The sequence below is a fragment of the Branchiostoma lanceolatum genome, chromosome 19 (assembly GCF_035083965.1).
Source record: "Branchiostoma lanceolatum isolate klBraLanc5 chromosome 19, klBraLanc5.hap2, whole genome shotgun sequence".
Lineage (NCBI taxonomy): Eukaryota > Metazoa > Chordata > Leptocardii > Amphioxiformes > Branchiostomatidae > Branchiostoma > Branchiostoma lanceolatum.
In genome coordinates this window covers 5,571,960-5,589,020 of record NC_089740.1, presented here as the reverse complement: position 1 = coordinate 5,589,020, position 17,061 = coordinate 5,571,960, and the positions used below count along the sequence as shown (strand labels likewise).

At 39.7% G+C, this 17,061-nt stretch overlaps 1 protein-coding gene across 1 annotated transcript in view; it reads right to left on the bottom strand.

Moving 5' to 3' along the window:
- Positions 1-521: 521 nt before the first annotated feature.
- The window catches only part of LOC136425244 (unconventional myosin-Va-like), a 71,951-nt gene continuing 55,411 nt past the window's right edge, over positions 522-17,061 (bottom strand). The window contains exons 35-47 of the mRNA XM_066414058.1: positions 15,919-16,091; positions 15,149-15,269; positions 13,298-13,375; positions 12,633-12,735; positions 11,967-12,116; positions 10,742-10,893; positions 9,986-10,021; positions 8,796-8,885; positions 7,951-8,101; positions 5,855-5,988; positions 5,147-5,304; positions 4,153-4,327; positions 522-3,409 (exon numbers count right to left, since the gene is read on the bottom strand). Of these exons, the coding sequence (XP_066270155.1) occupies positions 3,173-3,409; positions 4,153-4,327; positions 5,147-5,304; positions 5,855-5,988; positions 7,951-8,101; positions 8,796-8,885; positions 9,986-10,021; positions 10,742-10,893; positions 11,967-12,116; positions 12,633-12,735; positions 13,298-13,375; positions 15,149-15,269; positions 15,919-16,091 (1,758 nt within the window). The 3' untranslated portion in view covers positions 522-3,172. The remainder of the gene's footprint in view (positions 3,410-4,152; positions 4,328-5,146; positions 5,305-5,854; positions 5,989-7,950; positions 8,102-8,795; positions 8,886-9,985; positions 10,022-10,741; positions 10,894-11,966; positions 12,117-12,632; positions 12,736-13,297; positions 13,376-15,148; positions 15,270-15,918; positions 16,092-17,061) is intronic.

Below are 17,061 nucleotides of genomic sequence, written 5' to 3'. Positions count from 1 at the left end.
GATAACTCGTCACTGGAGGGCGCTGTTTTCGTACCGTGGCAAAGTTGCACTGACAAGTATGTACATCATGCATTGCATATTTGTTCCGCTAGATGACGCTAATAGACCGTTCTGAACAACTCTACGACCGTAACACATACATGCATATGTTACGGTCGTAGAGTTGTTCAGAACGGTAGTTGAAACTTCAGCCTTGGGTTTCGTTTCTTCAACTATAAATGCAAACTGTTGATCTCATCACTGGTTCCTCGACCTTTTGTTTGTGGATGATTTCTGCTTTCTTTGTTTTTCAAGTTTCATTTAATATTTAATAGCTTCTTCAATGAAGATGGAAAATGAATTTTCTACTAGACAATCAACTCACCATCATTCTATAACAGCATTTCAGTGTACAAATTCACTTGCTTTTTACACGATATTGCGGTTCTTCCAGTGCATGATATTCTGCCCTGGGGTGTGGTGCTGAACTAGCTCTAAAACACGAATTAAAATTGAGACAAATTAAGACAAACACAATCATCTATTTCTTTTCTTCTCCAATGTGTATTAATCTATTTCATGATTGACTGCATCACACATAGTTGCCATGTAAACATATACAAATCAACAGCATCTACTGCAAGTTCTGATCAAAAAGAAAACTCTCTACATTCATAATTCATAAATATCAGGATATTATTCACCTGTATCCCTGATAAATATAGAAATTAATCCACAAGAACAGCACCCGTTACCCAATATACACAAGAGGATTCCCGGCTTAAACTTATACAGCATTATATTAATATAGCAGTACATAATTATGGACCACTTTGGTTATATAATCACAAACTCAATGTGTATATTTCTGGGCACAAACAATTCAAAAGGCTGTTTCCATAATACTATGCAGTGTCCTATTTTTTTGTAGTGGGGCATGACTTGGCATAACATATGGCTTCAACAAACCGATATCTATTGTTGATATACACTATTCTATACTGTATGCTGACAAATTGTCAGTTATGGTGCTGCGTTCTGATTGGATCATAACCTTGGAGGCCAAGGTTCAAATATTTTGAAATTAGGATCAGGATATGCTACACTTTAATCAACAAACATAAACCTCCCGGGTTTTGTACAAAAAACATAGATAGCAAAATAATTTTCTTAGCACAAAACAAACCTAAGGTAAACCAAAACCAGTTTGTACGCAATATTACCTTAACCTTACAAATCAAAACTAATGCCCATATAAGAAATCTATTTGCATATTTAACCCAACCCACATTTGCAGCAATGTTTTACATAAAGTAAAACCCATGAAAACACATTTATAAATTGGTAAGAGATTGAGTTAGCATTAGCTATTGCATATTCACGATTATAGTGTACACAACTCTCCCGTTACAACATGTACTTTCCAAGCGTCATACTTATCTTTTGGTCATGAACGTTTCCAGATTGCTTCAAGCTAGTGTAAAATGACTCTATTTTGGAGACATTAGAGCTACAATATCTGATACGGTAGGGGGAAACTACCACTATCAACATTTGCTTGCAAATTCACAATCAACGATCTTTACCCACGACACAAAAGGAGAAGGTATTTTAAGAAAGTTCCCAACGATACAGTGATTTCTAATGTCGCCATCAACATTCTAACTAGTCATCACTTCTTCATAATCAGAATTCATTGCACAATATCAAATCTTTTTCCCATCTGTAACAATACATTTGTAATGTTAGAATTGCACAATCACACACTAGGAACATTTTTTCTAGACCTCTTCTCTACATTCAGTCCTCATGCAGATAGAATATTCCATGTACATCAGCCACAATTTTACTACAATCTCTCTCTAAAACAATTGAAAATTCTTCCTCTCACCTTGCTATACAAAGCATAGACCATCCTTGTCTATATAACTTGTTTTATCATCCATACATAATGAATATATTACCTACCGTGGCCTATATATTTTTTTTTGCTCAGAAATCTGTCTTTTCTCATGTTTTTGAAATAAGAAGTTATACTAAATCTTTGTTGCCAGCAAAGGTGCATCAGATTTCTGTATATTCTGCATACAGTGATTCAACAGTAACTAGTTTTACAGCACATGTATAGACACTAAATGCTTCTTGATTTACGGTAGCATTAAAAAAACATGTTACTGCAATGCGATGAAATGAACATTGTACATGTACCATGAATATGGTCTACGTGGGTCCAAATTGCTTTAAGACCAAGCTCGAAACACATCAAGTGCACTGAATTATATAGTATTGTTTAGAAAGGTGTGGTTGAGCCATTGCATACATTGTGTATACAGCATATGATTTTCCCAGGACATATATATAGATCATGAGTTTAACCTTTAGCACACCAAAGAAGCCGTTTGCCACCCAATTCCCTATTGGTTACAGGGTTAGGCAGCACGGAGAAGGTTAATCATGAAAATGGCAAGAAGACAGACATTTTTTCAGTGCTAAGCCATATCTACACACATTATAAAGATATCACTGAAATAAAAACAGTGAAACTGCTGTAAAATGTTACATAATTGTGAAACTGTGTTTTACCAAGACCTTGGCTTTCTTATCGTAGAATTTTCTTGCAGTGCAAGTTAGTGGCAACCTACATGTATAGTGAGCCAATACGCCAACATTTGCTTTTACTATTGGACCTATCCTAAAATGGCTTATTTTCCCCAAAAGATTGTTTTACCAGCTCCATTTTTACCTGTACATAATCCTTCCAATTCTAATTACTGCTCAAATATTCCTCTACACACAAGTATCACATACTCTTAGTCACAAAAATGGTGATATTACCAATTACATGTAAACTGAAGCCTGATTAGATATTTCAGGTCATCCACACCCTATCACACCACCTGTAACATTGTACCAACCAACCAATCACAATGATCCTTCTGTAATCATCTTCTACTGTGTCCTGAGTGCTCATTGGCTAAATGTTACAAGTAGGCAGCCACTAGTACAGATTGTTACATCTAACTACTTTGCATGTGCTGAGCTGTAACTACCCACTTTGGCCACCCCTTTGTAGACAGTGGATGCGACCAGTTTCAGACTTACTCCAAGACAATACTGGGAAGAACCATTCTAATAAAGGGGTGGTTTTTGCTTGTGAGATGACTATTGTAACACCAGAGCATGCAGGATTTTCTTATACTTTTCTTAAGAAGGTGACGTTGAGAGCTTCGGGGAGTTGGATGGAGTCGAGCTGAAGCGATGATGGGTTAAAAGGGAAGGTGACGGGATAAGAAAACTTGGTGTCCAGAAGGAGGGTGCTCTGGATGTCCTTCCGCTCTTTAAGACGGGCCTGGATGATCCGTATGAAGGAGATGGACACACGCTCCTCGAACTCGTTGACGGGAGTGTACAGGTTCAGGATTTTGATGATCTGAAACAGTAAAGGACACAGTTAAACTCAAGTAAATGACAGTCTTGGTAGCGTGCATAGTCTAGTGGTAAGTGACCCAAGAATTTGGGAGTTCAGATCCTGGCAGTGTCTCTTACCCAACATGCACAACTGGAAGGGGTCGCGGTCCTTGAGACATTGAGCCTTGGTCCACAGTTCACTGCACTTTTTGAAAAGAGCTAGGGCAATTTCATTGGTACAATGAACCTGTAAATACTGGACATAGCGTCTGTCTTTTTAAACCACTCTTTCACTTGTTGTAACACAGGCAGACAATATGTGCAATATATCAAGCTGAACAATGAAACTATCCTGTTATTCACGTACAATAGGTCACGTACAATAGAGCATTTCACCGATCCCTTCACATGCTGGGAAATGCAGAAAACAATTGCATTGTAGTCCAGTGGTTAGCGATCTTGCCTCTGGAACTAGAAGCCCCGGGTTCGATCCCGGCTACCGGAAAGGGTCGCAGTCCTTAGGACTGGACGTTAAGCCGTGGTCCACTGTGCATTGTGCTTGTCTAAAAGAGCTAGGGGAATTTCCCTGGTACGATGAACCTGTAAATACTGTACATACATCTGTCTTCCTGTCGGGACCAGTGGAAGATTAGCTCATCTGTTCATTGAGTTCATTTGAGCTTAACTGGTTCGAGATCATTTTCCTTTTTTTTCATTGTGAAAACAAAACCAGAAAAGATTTTGGAATTTATGGTAAACCCTGACCTGTTGACTGCTGAGTTTCTTGCAGGTGTCACAGATGGCCTTGGCGTCCTCCTCAGTCTTCTTGTTGACCTGCAGCAGCTGGGCGGCCTGGATGACCGGCTCCAGGGACTGGATGGCACCGCTGTCAGACAGGTGGTGGTCACGGCACCACTCCTCCAACTGACTCACGTTGTATCTAACAAACGCAAGGAAAACAACAACATTGATGGTACAGCGGGGATTTTTCTGTAGCTCAACTAATAGCAGCTTCACTGTTGATCCATCCTCCCAGCAGACCCGATATGTTCGTTACCTCCCATAGCGGCCCTGCTCTTCCGAGCCCCTGAACACGGTTCTGGCGATGTCACCACCAAACAGCTTTCAGCCAATCAGAGGGTTTGCTAAAGCTCATTTTGAGCAAATCTGCAAAGGACGCTGGTAAGCTATCAGCCAATCAGCTTACGTCTTACATCCTTACTTAATTATTCATGAGCAACCAACGACTATTTGTGCCAAATAAGGCTAGCTCATTAATTATTCATGAGCAACTGTCAGTGACATCCCCAGAACCCAAAATCTCTGTTCAAAAGATCAGGGCTGAGACCGGGAGGGTTTGCCGAGCATTTCCCGAGTGGGTTTCAGCGCTGATAAAGGAGGGTGTGTTGATGTCCTGGTTAAAATGTGGTAAATGGGAAACACAGGTTCAATCCTGGAAAGGGCATTTTGGTTGGGGGTCTTGGGGCTGCATCTGACTTTTGGAAGGGACATAAAATGGGGGTCCCTTATTCGAGATGGTGCAGGGGTGACGTTATGTGCTTTTCATACTATACAGTAGATGAATACATCTCAATAGAACATGTCAAAACCATGCAACACTTAATGATTAACCAAAACTCTTCAGACGTCTGTGCACAAAAGCATTCTGGCTTCCTAACTTGTCTTCATAAAGTAGACAAGATGACAGCACACATTTTGGTTGAGGCTCAAACAATATCTCATGCAAAAATCAGTTTACCTGATCTGCATGCCCTTTGACCAATGGCACATCTCCTTCCTGAGCAGTAGGTTGTTGAGGGTCCCCGCCCCGATGATGTAGAAGGTCTGGCGGAAGGTCTGTTTGACCAGCTCAGGGTCCATGCCGTGGGTCGTCATGATACTGTGGAACACTGACAACTGCAAGACAAAACAAACAATACATCAGGGCACTCCAGCCATCACTAAACAGAGACGGTGGGCGTTATAAACTTCCTGGCACATTTGACCTATTGCTGACCGTAAAAATCGCCATGCACCATCAAACCTCAGTAACAACTCACATGCCAAAATTCAGACAAATCCATCAGGATCTAGCTCGAGTTGTGAACACACAAACACAGACAGAAACAGTACCCCCGTTGGAAGTCACTGACCTCCTTCACGTTGCTAACACCCAACAGGTCAGACATTTGCAAGCAAATGCTGAACGTTTCTTTGTCGTTTACATGAACATGTACATTATGTATGCATTGGTGCTAGGGGTGGGTATGTCACATGATTCTACATGTACAGTATGTTGGATGCTTGCTAACAGAGGAAATTTTCCCCTCTTATTTGGAAGAGATAATTTGATTCTAATGATCGGTAATGAATTTGAAATTTCTAGGATTCTTGTTTAATTCAAAGACAGTAATGTCATCAGGCTGAGTAGGAACTGTACTTGTATCTGGATATGTGATAAACTTACCTGTTTGAGTATGGAGTTGAGGGTATACCTTCCCCCCATCTCATCAGAGATACTCTGGGTGCGCTGCCTCATGCCTGTAGGCCGGGCACCACCAGAAACCCCTGGAATAGCCTCGTGTTCCAACATGCCTGGCACTGGAGTAACAGAACAAAGTGTTCAGTCTTTAACCTTCTTCATGATCCAATAATTTTTATAGAATGAATGAACTCTATTGCTTGACAATCGTACATGGTGCAATAACAATGCTACAAGGCTAATCTATCCTACATTTAGAACTACAAAATATGATTGACAACAATATATGAGTTACATAAGTGTCGTGTACGGATGATTCGGTCTTGTTTGAAAATGATCCAAACTGTAGGCAGATACTAGTACATGCATAGGTCTGGAGTTGGACATAACAGCACATGGAAAATATCAGTCTGTGTAGCAGATACGGTGAAGTTTGTCTTTAAATTAGTGTGTAATAGTCTATAACAGTCACAGTGCTTCGCTCTTTTTACTGTAAGTAGGACAAGTCATTTCTATGAACTTTTTCGTTTTCTTTTGACTTTCGAAAATGCTGAGTACTTAGCAGGGAAAGCAATACAGTCAAACCTGTCTATAGCGGTCACTCAAGGGACTGGCCAAAACTGGCCGCTAAGGACAGGTGGCCGCTATGGAGAAAATGTCGATTAATTGACCACGAGTGACACATATTTTCAGTACCCACTGAGATACATTTATTCACCGTACAGTACACATGTAAACATTGCATAGGTAAGTCACATTTTAGAAAGTCGATTGTTGTTCTTTTATGGGCTTGAAAAACGAATTATTGTATCTGCCAACTCCAAAATCCATGGCTTGCTCGGGCTTCATGTCTGTACAGACCAGCATCGCCATACTCTACTCTTGAACCTTCGCGACTGCTTCGCTGCAGGCACACGCGTCAACAACGAGTTTTAATCATATGAAACAAAGTCCTTCGCAGCAAAATGCCACCTAGTTAGTTAAGAACAAAATACATGTTGCTCAGTTGCCACTTACTGTTCGTTTTCGACCGTTTTGAAACATAAAATCGTGGCGATAGTTTTCCTTAGTCTGTTGTTGTTTCCCTTCCCGCTTGTCATTATCAGCTTCTACCATTATGCTAATAGGGTACTCAGAAGAAGATCGCTCTTTTGATGGCTTTTTTCTTTTCAGAAAATTGCAATATCCCGAATTTTACATCATATTAATGTTATTCATATTTCTTTTTAAGCTTTTGGTAAAGTAATTATCCTCAGTGATACTTTGCAGCAAAATAAATTTAGCGCATTATACCTCCGAAACAGTGGTGTCTTCCGTTGACCTTTTTGCTGCTGACTATCAGCGCCATTCTGAAAATTGCGCGAAACACGTTTTGACTTTGAGCACCGGGGAAAACGGATATTGGGCCGGCATTCAAACATTTTCCGAACTACCGCATCAGCTAAATGTGCGAGTTGTATTTTCCAAAAAGCTGCCGTAATATTTGTCCAGTCGAAATGCACAGAAATGGTCAATTTTGCTACGATGTACAAACGCAAGCCATGTGAAGAAAATTATACTGACTTCGCGTCAAACCATGGATTTTCTAACAAAGATAAAACATTCTGGTTTTCTTTATTATCATCCTATCCAGTTGAGTCCAGCTGCTTGAGTCCACATAAATTTGATTACTGCGTGAAAAAATGAAGATTTTGAACCCGGCGTGCGGTGGCGATGCGGCTTCTACCGGCGCGCCGTGACCGTTACCGACAGTGTTACTGTACTCGCAGGACTGAAAATCGTCTGGCCGCGACCGCGTTGGACAGGTGGCCGCTATAGCCTAATTCTTAATGCTTATGTCAATGGGAAAAATCCAAGGGACCGACAAAAAGTGACCACTATGGGCAGGTGGCCGCTATGCAAAGGTGACCGCTAATACAGGTTTGACTGTATGTACCATTTCTAGTATTTGGTATAACTTGGCCGAAAATCAAACTGACAACCTTCCAAATGCAAGGCGAACACTCTACTCACTGTCACCGGTAAAACAGGTAGAAAAAGATGATTCTTGAAAACTCTTCCTGGTTAGATTTCCAGCTTACCTATCATGGGCTGGAGTTTGCTCTCCATGATCTTAATCATCATCTGGTAGATATGCACGGCCAGGTCACTCAGAACCTGTCGGTACTCCGTCAGGTCAAAGTTCCGCAGACAGTGTTCGTTCTGCTGCTTGTTGTTCTGGTTGGCAAAGGACTGGACAGAGGACAAGACATGTTAGCAACTGTAACAGTTGTACAGGTAGTAAACAAACAAACAAACAAACAAACAAACAAACAGTCAGGAAGTCATTTTCAATAGTTACAATAGCTATATGTAGAATAATGTAACTTAAATCTTTCCATACCATATAAGGTGACACTGAGACTGTTTTCCTCCTCTACATACCATGTAAGGTAAAATATTGAGTGTTACCTCTTCTCTATACCATGAAAGGCAAAGTAGAGACTATCTTTCCTCATTTCCATACCATATAAGGTAAAGCTGAGATTGCTCTTTCCTCCATTACATATAAGGTAAGGCTAAGACTTTTTCACTACACTCCATACCATATAAGGTAAAGTTGACACTTTCTCAGACTTCCTCAATACCATATAAGGTAAAACTCTTCATACCATATAAGGTAAAGCTGACTGTTTTTTTCCTCCTTTCCATACCGTATAAGGTACATTTTTGTAAGCTAACACTTCTTCCACTCACTCATTCACTCACTCTCACTCACTCACTCACTCACTCACTCACTCACTCACTCACTCACTCACTCACACTCACTCACTATCCAGTTTATGTCTTCTGTCTCTTCTTTCCTCCTCTCCATACCATATAAGGTAAAACCGACACTTTTTGATCTCCACTCTATACCATATAAGGTAAAACTGAGAATTCTCACGTCCTCTCCACTGTACTGCTTCAGGTTGTGTAGGAGTCTGCAGGTGTTGGCCAGCCAGAAGGACACGGTCTCAAAATCTTCATTTCGCTTCTGTTTCCGACAGAAAACATCAAATTATGATAAATCTTAGTAACTGAATACGTAGTAACTGAAACATAACCGTGAATCATTTGAAAGAAATTCTAATGATAACAGGAATGGATATACTATGTACAGTCATCTTCAAACAGAGAGTAAATTGTTTGTTATGAGAGAGGTGGGGCATGAAGAATATAGGGGTGTTTTCAACTCAAAAAAGCTTTTATCCAAAATATTTCTTGATCATAGTACAATTCTTTACTTTTTAGGACCTTCAGAATGTTTTATTTTTTTGGCATAGTCTTTTTGAACTGAGAAATAAGTAATGAAAGTTATGAAACATACAAAAGTCAAAACAAAAGCCGTAGATGGCAAAGGAACCTAAAGAAAGAATTTCATGTGTGTATCGTTCAAACATTGTTTGCTGGCGAACCTGCTAACCTTTAATATACTTTACTATAGAAGGAATGCTCAAGTATAGAAGTCATGTATAAAACACACGACTGTAGAGTGGGATGTTAGTCTATGAAGAGAAAGAGTTCTTGGAACCATGGCTTTGTAATTCAAGGGAAGAAATGTACATGTATGACTCAAAAATCATAATTGTCATCGAGATGATTTTCATTTAAATCTTGAAATTTCAACCATTTTTTAAAGTGACGTCTCGCAGTGAACTATCTTTCATTGTGATAAAATTACAAAAAAATGTGTTCTTTTAACTGCAAACTGTTGAGACTTGATTTTTACCGTGTCACGAACATAAAAGTTAATTACAGTAATGTTCTACACTTTTGTACATACAGTCAAAACTGACCAAGAAGACCACTCAGGGGACCGATAAAATCTCGTCTATGTGGACAGGTGGTCACTATAGACAGGATTCTTAATGCTTGTGTCAATGGGGAAAATTATCTAAGGGACCACCAAAAAGTGGTCACATTAGCCAGGTGGTCCTTATGTAGAGGTTTTCACTTGTACAGGTTTGACGGTAGTACACAAACAAGCACTTTCTTCCCTTGTGATTACAAAAGGATAGGTGTAGTTAGAGAAAAAGAGCAAAGTTTTCAATATTGCCAAAAGCAGACATTTTAACAATGGCAAAGGAGCCGTACTTGCAGGTCCCACCACTGCCCACCGTAGCAAGCTTGCTATTGGGCGAAGCAGGAGAATTATCAGTTTGTACTAAGAATAGATCTCAATACGACAAAGCACAAAGTATCAGCTTAACTATAACTTTTCCAGAACAAGCTTTTGTTGGACTCTATTCAGTATCTTTCATTCTTTGTCAGAGAATTTCTCTGTATTGATATTTTTTTCTGTTCCATTTTTTCCCGCTAGGCAGTCTACATCCTATCAGTAGTTATAACTTACATGAGATCTGGAAGAAAGGATTTCTACTTAGCCAACTCACTAAGACTCAAAGAGGAAAAAGGAATTATGTTATGATTAGAACTGTTAAAAGCTGATAAGATAATATTGAGACTTATTAAGGACTTTGTTAAAAATAAGAGCCAAGTCTCTAGTCCTAATACACAGTGTATTAGGTAACAATTACATACAGGCTATACACAGTCAGTACTGTAAATCTTAAAACTTTTGCTGTAGTTTTATTTTCGCAGTTTTTACGGTAACCACTCCACCGCTTTCATGACATTGCCAGTTTGCATTTCTATCGTATGACTTCTGTACTACAAAATTGTTTTAAACACGACTTGAAAACCTCCTTTTTTTTCCTACCAGGAAATACAACCACCGCGAAAATGAATAAAATTTACAGTACTTTGTGTGGCCTCACAGATCACTCTCAACAACCAAGACCATCAGATTTCTAATTAAATCATCCTTGATTGACAGTTGTGTGTTATTACCTTGAGGACTCTCTTGATGCCGTTGATGGTTCCGGTGAGGAGGGACTTGACCTTGTTGTCGTCTCCGATGTAGTCCGCATGTCGGATGCACATGAACAGGATGTACGCTGGCAAGCCGGGCAGCATGTTTACTGCGGACTTGGGCTTCAGGTCTGCAAGGGAAAACAAACAAACAAACAACATGTTCAGAATGCTCTTTTAAAGACGAAAACAGTGTAAAAGCTGATAGGACTTACATGGTATCACCAGCTCCACCCCCAAGGTGTTGCCAAAAATATAAGACCATCATGGTATTTTTGTTGCAGTGGAATAATACATACCGTCCATTGATGTCTTCATGTACAATTATGTCACAAAATACTATAGGCTCTAAAATCGGTTAGAGATTTGATGAATGTTTAGTGAGTTTCCAAAATTAATGGAAAGTGAGCGGTGCTGTTACATGTATACATGTATATGGTGATAAAGGGGAGAGGACTATCCTAAGTTTACATCATTGCAAACAATGTGGAAGGCACATGTATTAGTGACTCAACTGTTTATTCACACTGGGGCACTTACAGTTAACTTAGAAGAAAGAGGGGTGCCAGCAGATGGCAAGGAAAACTAGGAGAAGTAGGCCTACCAAGGAAAAGTACAGGAATTGAGGCAATAAACTTGAATGTACAGAATAATTAATCTAGCTTCCTCTAACAAGTCTAATACAGACTTGTAACATAAAAAATCACAAGACTGCCAGAAATTTGGTGGCAGTTTGTGTTCCTTGTTCTTTATGAATGCACCAATATGAACAATATAACTGCACAACCTTCTTTGTGCAGTGACTTCCTATTGGTCAGATTGTTTTTGCAAACAAGCCACATTCAGAATGCCCCAAATCTATTCCAAAAAGTCAATTTCTCCTTTCTTAGCGTTACATATTTTTCAAAACAACTTTCTATAAAACAGTTTTACAGTCAGTTTTCTACACATCACATTTTGCCTGAAACTCCCATACACGGCCACACGTGTAAATCATACTAATAAGCCTGAAACTCCTCATACACACCCTCCCATCCTGCTACTCACCTATGATGAGATTCTTGATGAGTTTCTGTTCTACGCATCACATTTTTTGAAAATGAAAAAAACACATCACATGAAACTCCCCATGCACAGCCACACACATAAATCACACTAATGAGCCTTGAAATCCTCATACACACCCTCCAATCCTGCTACTCACCTATGATGAGATTCTTGATGAGTTTCTGTTCATCCTCCTTCCTGTACTCTAACATTCCCATGAAGACTCTGTCGTCCTTTGTTTTAACGTGCGGACCTCCCTCGTCATCCTTTGGTGATGGTTCTGATCCCGCATCTGGTGTTAGAGCAGCTGAAATTGAACAGAAAATGTAGGCATGAAAGCTCATCTGTGTTGGTGATGCACAAAGGTAAAGGCAAAGGTAAAGCCGTTGAACCTCTGACTGAGACGAAGCATGATGCTTTTTTTGTTAGCTAGTAGTGCAATGCGGCTTTGTTATGGCTCTGTATTTAGCCAAGCACACTGGATCACCCCTACTCTTCTCGATAAGAGTGTTGGTTCTTTTTCGTGCAGAGGTTTGGCACCTGAGGCTTACATCTAAAGCACCCTCATACACAGAGCCGCTGTCTTTACGTCACCATCCAAAATGAGGAATGAAATCCCTTACAACATACTACTAAACTATGCAAAAAAATAAGACTGACAAGCCAGAAGTAGCAGTAGACAGGCCTATTCCATGAACAACGTTGATGGAGTTCAGAAAAAAAAAAAAAACACTCATAATTTTATGCAATTTTTTAAAGTACTATTGGCTCCACTCCTGAGGTGTCATTAAAAAATTACTCTTCAAAACTAGATGATACTTACACTGATCACCACCCTGCATGTTCTGTCTCTTCATCAGGATCTTGATCTGTTTCTTCAGTCTTCGCTGCTGTTTTTCATGGTTCTCTACTTCCTCCCGCAGGTCCTGCAAGACAACAACACAGTTGGAACACAAACAAACACTTAACAAAGAGACCATCCAATAATTTTACATAGCTCTATCTGAGGGCAGTTGCTTCAAAACTGGTCAAATTCAACCAAGATATTGTTTAAGATGACAATGATATGATCACTATAAAAGCTACATAGTCCCATAGCCTTTTTGAGGCTGTACAAATGTAGGCGCAGTGGGTTTTTATCCACTGTGTCTAGAGCACGGTATTGAAAGGCGGAGCCCATCCCTCTCCTTCCACTGCCTTTTAACTCCCAAACCAAACACCCATTTTTACACCTTGGTGGAGTGAGGAAAGTCGTGTTAAGTGCCTTTCCAAAAGACACAACGTCTAGCTGGGAATGCTAGGGATCAACCCAGTAACCTCTTAATCTCCTGTCTGCTAGCCTAGCCACTCGACACAACTTCACTATAACCTATGAACACTTTACTATACACTATGATTACTATAACCAATCAAGATATGCCTCTGTATCATGAGGTCAGGACTTGATACAGAAATCAGACTTAATGTAGAAAGAAGAAAGGTACTGACCAGGTTGTCTGCTGTTAGTCTGGTGATCTCGTGTTGCAGGTTGGCCTCTATTCTGGCCTCTGGAGTCAACTGCAAGTTCTACATAAAAGTACACAATGGAAATGAGATACAATGTGCAAGTCACTATAATAAGTACCCTCCCCGTACTAGCTAACAGAAGAAAAGAGAAAGACAACTCTAAAGTTCAAAAAGGTTTCAGATGTCCAAATGGGGGAAAATAGACTGAGCATTGTAATGTACATGGAAGGTACAACATAGCTTAAGATCCTACATTGAAAACAGAAGTATGCGCAAAAAATATACATATTAATACTTATTACAAATATGCAAGAAAGACTTTCACAATGCAAGAAAGTCCTTGGTCATTCCACAACAACATCAGTTCCAATGTCCCTTTTATACATGCCGAATATTTGTTTCTGCATGCCTAGGATTAGGTTTAAGCCCCTGTCACACATTCAAAACCTTCCCAACTTTGCCCCCCGACCTGTCCCCAACTTTGCCCCCCGACCTCTCTCCAACCAAGGTCGGCGTTGGGTTTGGAGTAGCCTGGAATCCATCTTAGTCCAGCTCCAGTTCGCATCTTTGATCACATTTTTAAAAGAAAATATGACTTTTCCAAGTTTAATTTGTAGAAATTCATAGTCGGTTGTCGCAGGCAACTTTTGAAAACTAGGAGACAACCTTAAATTTCCAAGCAGATCTATCAGTGGCAAGGCAATATCCAAAGGGCAAACCTGTACCTAAATCCACCAGTGGCCTTTTGGATACCGGATACTGATTGGCCCTTTGAATATCGCATTGCAACTGAAACATCTGTCTTGGAGATTAGGCAACCTCAAGGACCAACTCTCAAGATGACCTTGCTCAGATGACCTTAAAAAACCATGGTCAGGAGATACCGTAAATGCTGAAATGTTCGCAGTGGTTTTATGTTTGCAGTATGTGACTATCGCACTGCTGAGAACTTAAAACCACCGCAAACACTCCATTTTTGCCTTTCCACGAAATAAAAACCACGCAAACTTACAGGCCCAATTTGTAACATTTTGGCGCAAAAATTGAAAATGTTATTGTGAACGAATCCTAATACAAATGACCTGGACAACCACTCTTCAGGATATTTCCAACATTTATTCGTCTATTTGTGACAAGGGCTTCATTGTTGTAGTAAGAAATAATTTCAAAATGTTCTTACAGACTGGTCGACATCAGGAACGTAGTGGACTGACCAAGCACTATCTCTCCTATCTGTCTGCTGTGTGGTGGGCACAGGTCCACACCAAACATACAAAACAACAACCAAGAAGGAAAGAAAGACAGCAAAAAAAAATTCAGCAAACGAACAGAAAAGAAAGAGTGAAACATGATGTATGCAACACAGATGGAACCTCATTCAAAACAAATGAAAAATTGACAAGGAATGTAAGAATGACAAAAATGTACCAAGAGATTTTTGGACAAACAGTAGAATTCACAAGAACGATGAAAAAAAATGATTCCGACATCACAAGAAACATAAATTGTACAAAATGTTGACAAAAAGATTGTACCAATGCCGCACAATGTTACGGGTCCGTGCAAAAAAAACTGTTGAAACGATTGACAAAAGAGAGATCATCTATCGTCCTTTCAAATAATCATTCACATGTACACATGTATGTACATGTATATGATTGTACACTTTTGATCTTTAGCTATGGATAATATAGTAAGTTTTTTGCATATTTTTTCAACACAGATTCTACTAGACAATGTTTCAGATGGCACATGTATCATGTTAATGTAGCTAAAGCCGTGCACTTGTGAAGTGTAACAAGCATGAATTCGAATACAGAAAACTTTTGTTACCTGTCCCAGGAGTTTCTGCTGTCTAATGTTCTCTTCCTTCAAGGCAGCGATCTCATTTCTCAGTTCCTGTTCTTGGAACTCTGAATTCTTCTTGGAAGCTTGCATTTGGGCCTCTAGTAATCTGGGAATCATTACAAATAATACATTAACAAGGGTTGGGAAGTGAGAAAGAGCAGGATGGATAAATCAAATTTTAACAAGGGAGGCAAAAAAATGTTAGAGATGTGCTACTGCAATGTCAGTACAGAGAGATCTCCAGGAAGTAAGGATACGATTGTAGAACTTAACAACAAAATGTACCTCCTGGAAAACTGTGTGGATAGTCTCAGAAGTTGGTTGATCGTTTGTTCATATAGGGCATGTACAGGAAAAAGATCCTTTCTTTTCAACTTATAGGTCTTATTACTCATCCCAACTGGAATGATAATACACTGAGCAATTTGCTTTTGTGGCCTTACACAATTGACACAAAAGATAGTACATTTTAAGTTTGATTTCCGATGATTTCAAATTTTCTTAATAATAACCAGATTTTCAGCACCATGGAAAAGTTGCATACAAGCTAGCAGAGCGTCAGTGTGTCTTCTGGACGGCCTATGCTAAGTAAACAAAGAAATTAGATGCCCTCCTTTTGCAGGGGACACCCAGAGGATGCCCTGTTTACCTGGTAATTATATAAATGCACTTTTCTGCGGGACGTTACGCACTTTTAAGCACGGCACGTTTCGCCAAAAAAAAAACCTGACTGTAAAAGCCTGAGTTCCACCAACCTGTTGGTCTCTTTCTGTGTGAGGTATGCCTGCATGAGTTCCCCGTCTTCATTCAGTGACTCCAGGTACTCCGGCGGGTACAGGTACAGGTCCAGGTCCGTCATGGTCTCCTTGTCCCACTGGTCACTGTTCTCGATGTTCTGGTCAACCATGGACGTTTTCAGGGTCAGAACCTGTGAACAAAGATAAACAAACCAAAAAACATTGGTCGGTCTAGAAAACTGCTTACATCTTTGTCCTGTCACCCCTTTTGGATTAAAAGAGAATGTTATTCATTTTGACAGGTAGGTAGCCATGTTGAGTGTTAATCTTTTTTCTCCCACAGAAAACACAGTTGTCCACTTCATAATGCCATCTTGTGAGCTTTTCAAAAAAAGTAATGGAAAATCCATAACATTGATTTCTACTGCAAATTCGCAATAGATGACCTATCCTGTGCACTTACCACCAGACATAGCAACTTTCAAAAAAATCTGATAGTTTTCTCCATGACTTATGGACTTTAAGATCTTAGCATTACAGTATAAATAGCTCATGATTAGAAAAAGATGCTTGAACACACAGATGGCAATTGCACTGACCCACCATTAAAAAATCACTAAAATGTTAAGGAAGTCAAGTATAAATTTTAAAGGCAACAGAAAATGAACCCACTGATTAGACTTTTATCTTATTTCTTTCCAGTTCCATACATACCATTACACAGGGTCTAATAATGTATTGTTTTAAACACAAGGGATTCTTTGGAGTCATACGATAGGCCCTTGGTGAGGAGAGGCTAGGATGCTTTTTATTGCGGCTTTGATATTCTGGTCAAGGGACTTTCACAGAGACCTACATTGTAGTCAACTAGTTAGTTCAGCACTGCAAAGAACAACTGGTGAGAGAAGCTAAGAGATCTGAAGCACAAAATGCAGCATGTGCAGCATGCAAACAATTACAAACACATGAAAAAACCTAAAGGTTTCCAAGAAACATTAAGAATAGAGGAAAGGTTTAGTAGCTGTTAAAGGGCTTTAACCTTCCCCCCACCAAGTACTGATCCATGCACCAGGCTTGTAAGGTTAATACGGTAGCAATACTTGCCAGAAGTACATTTCATAGAAAACTGGCATGTTAGACTTCTTTTAACTAAGGGTGCAC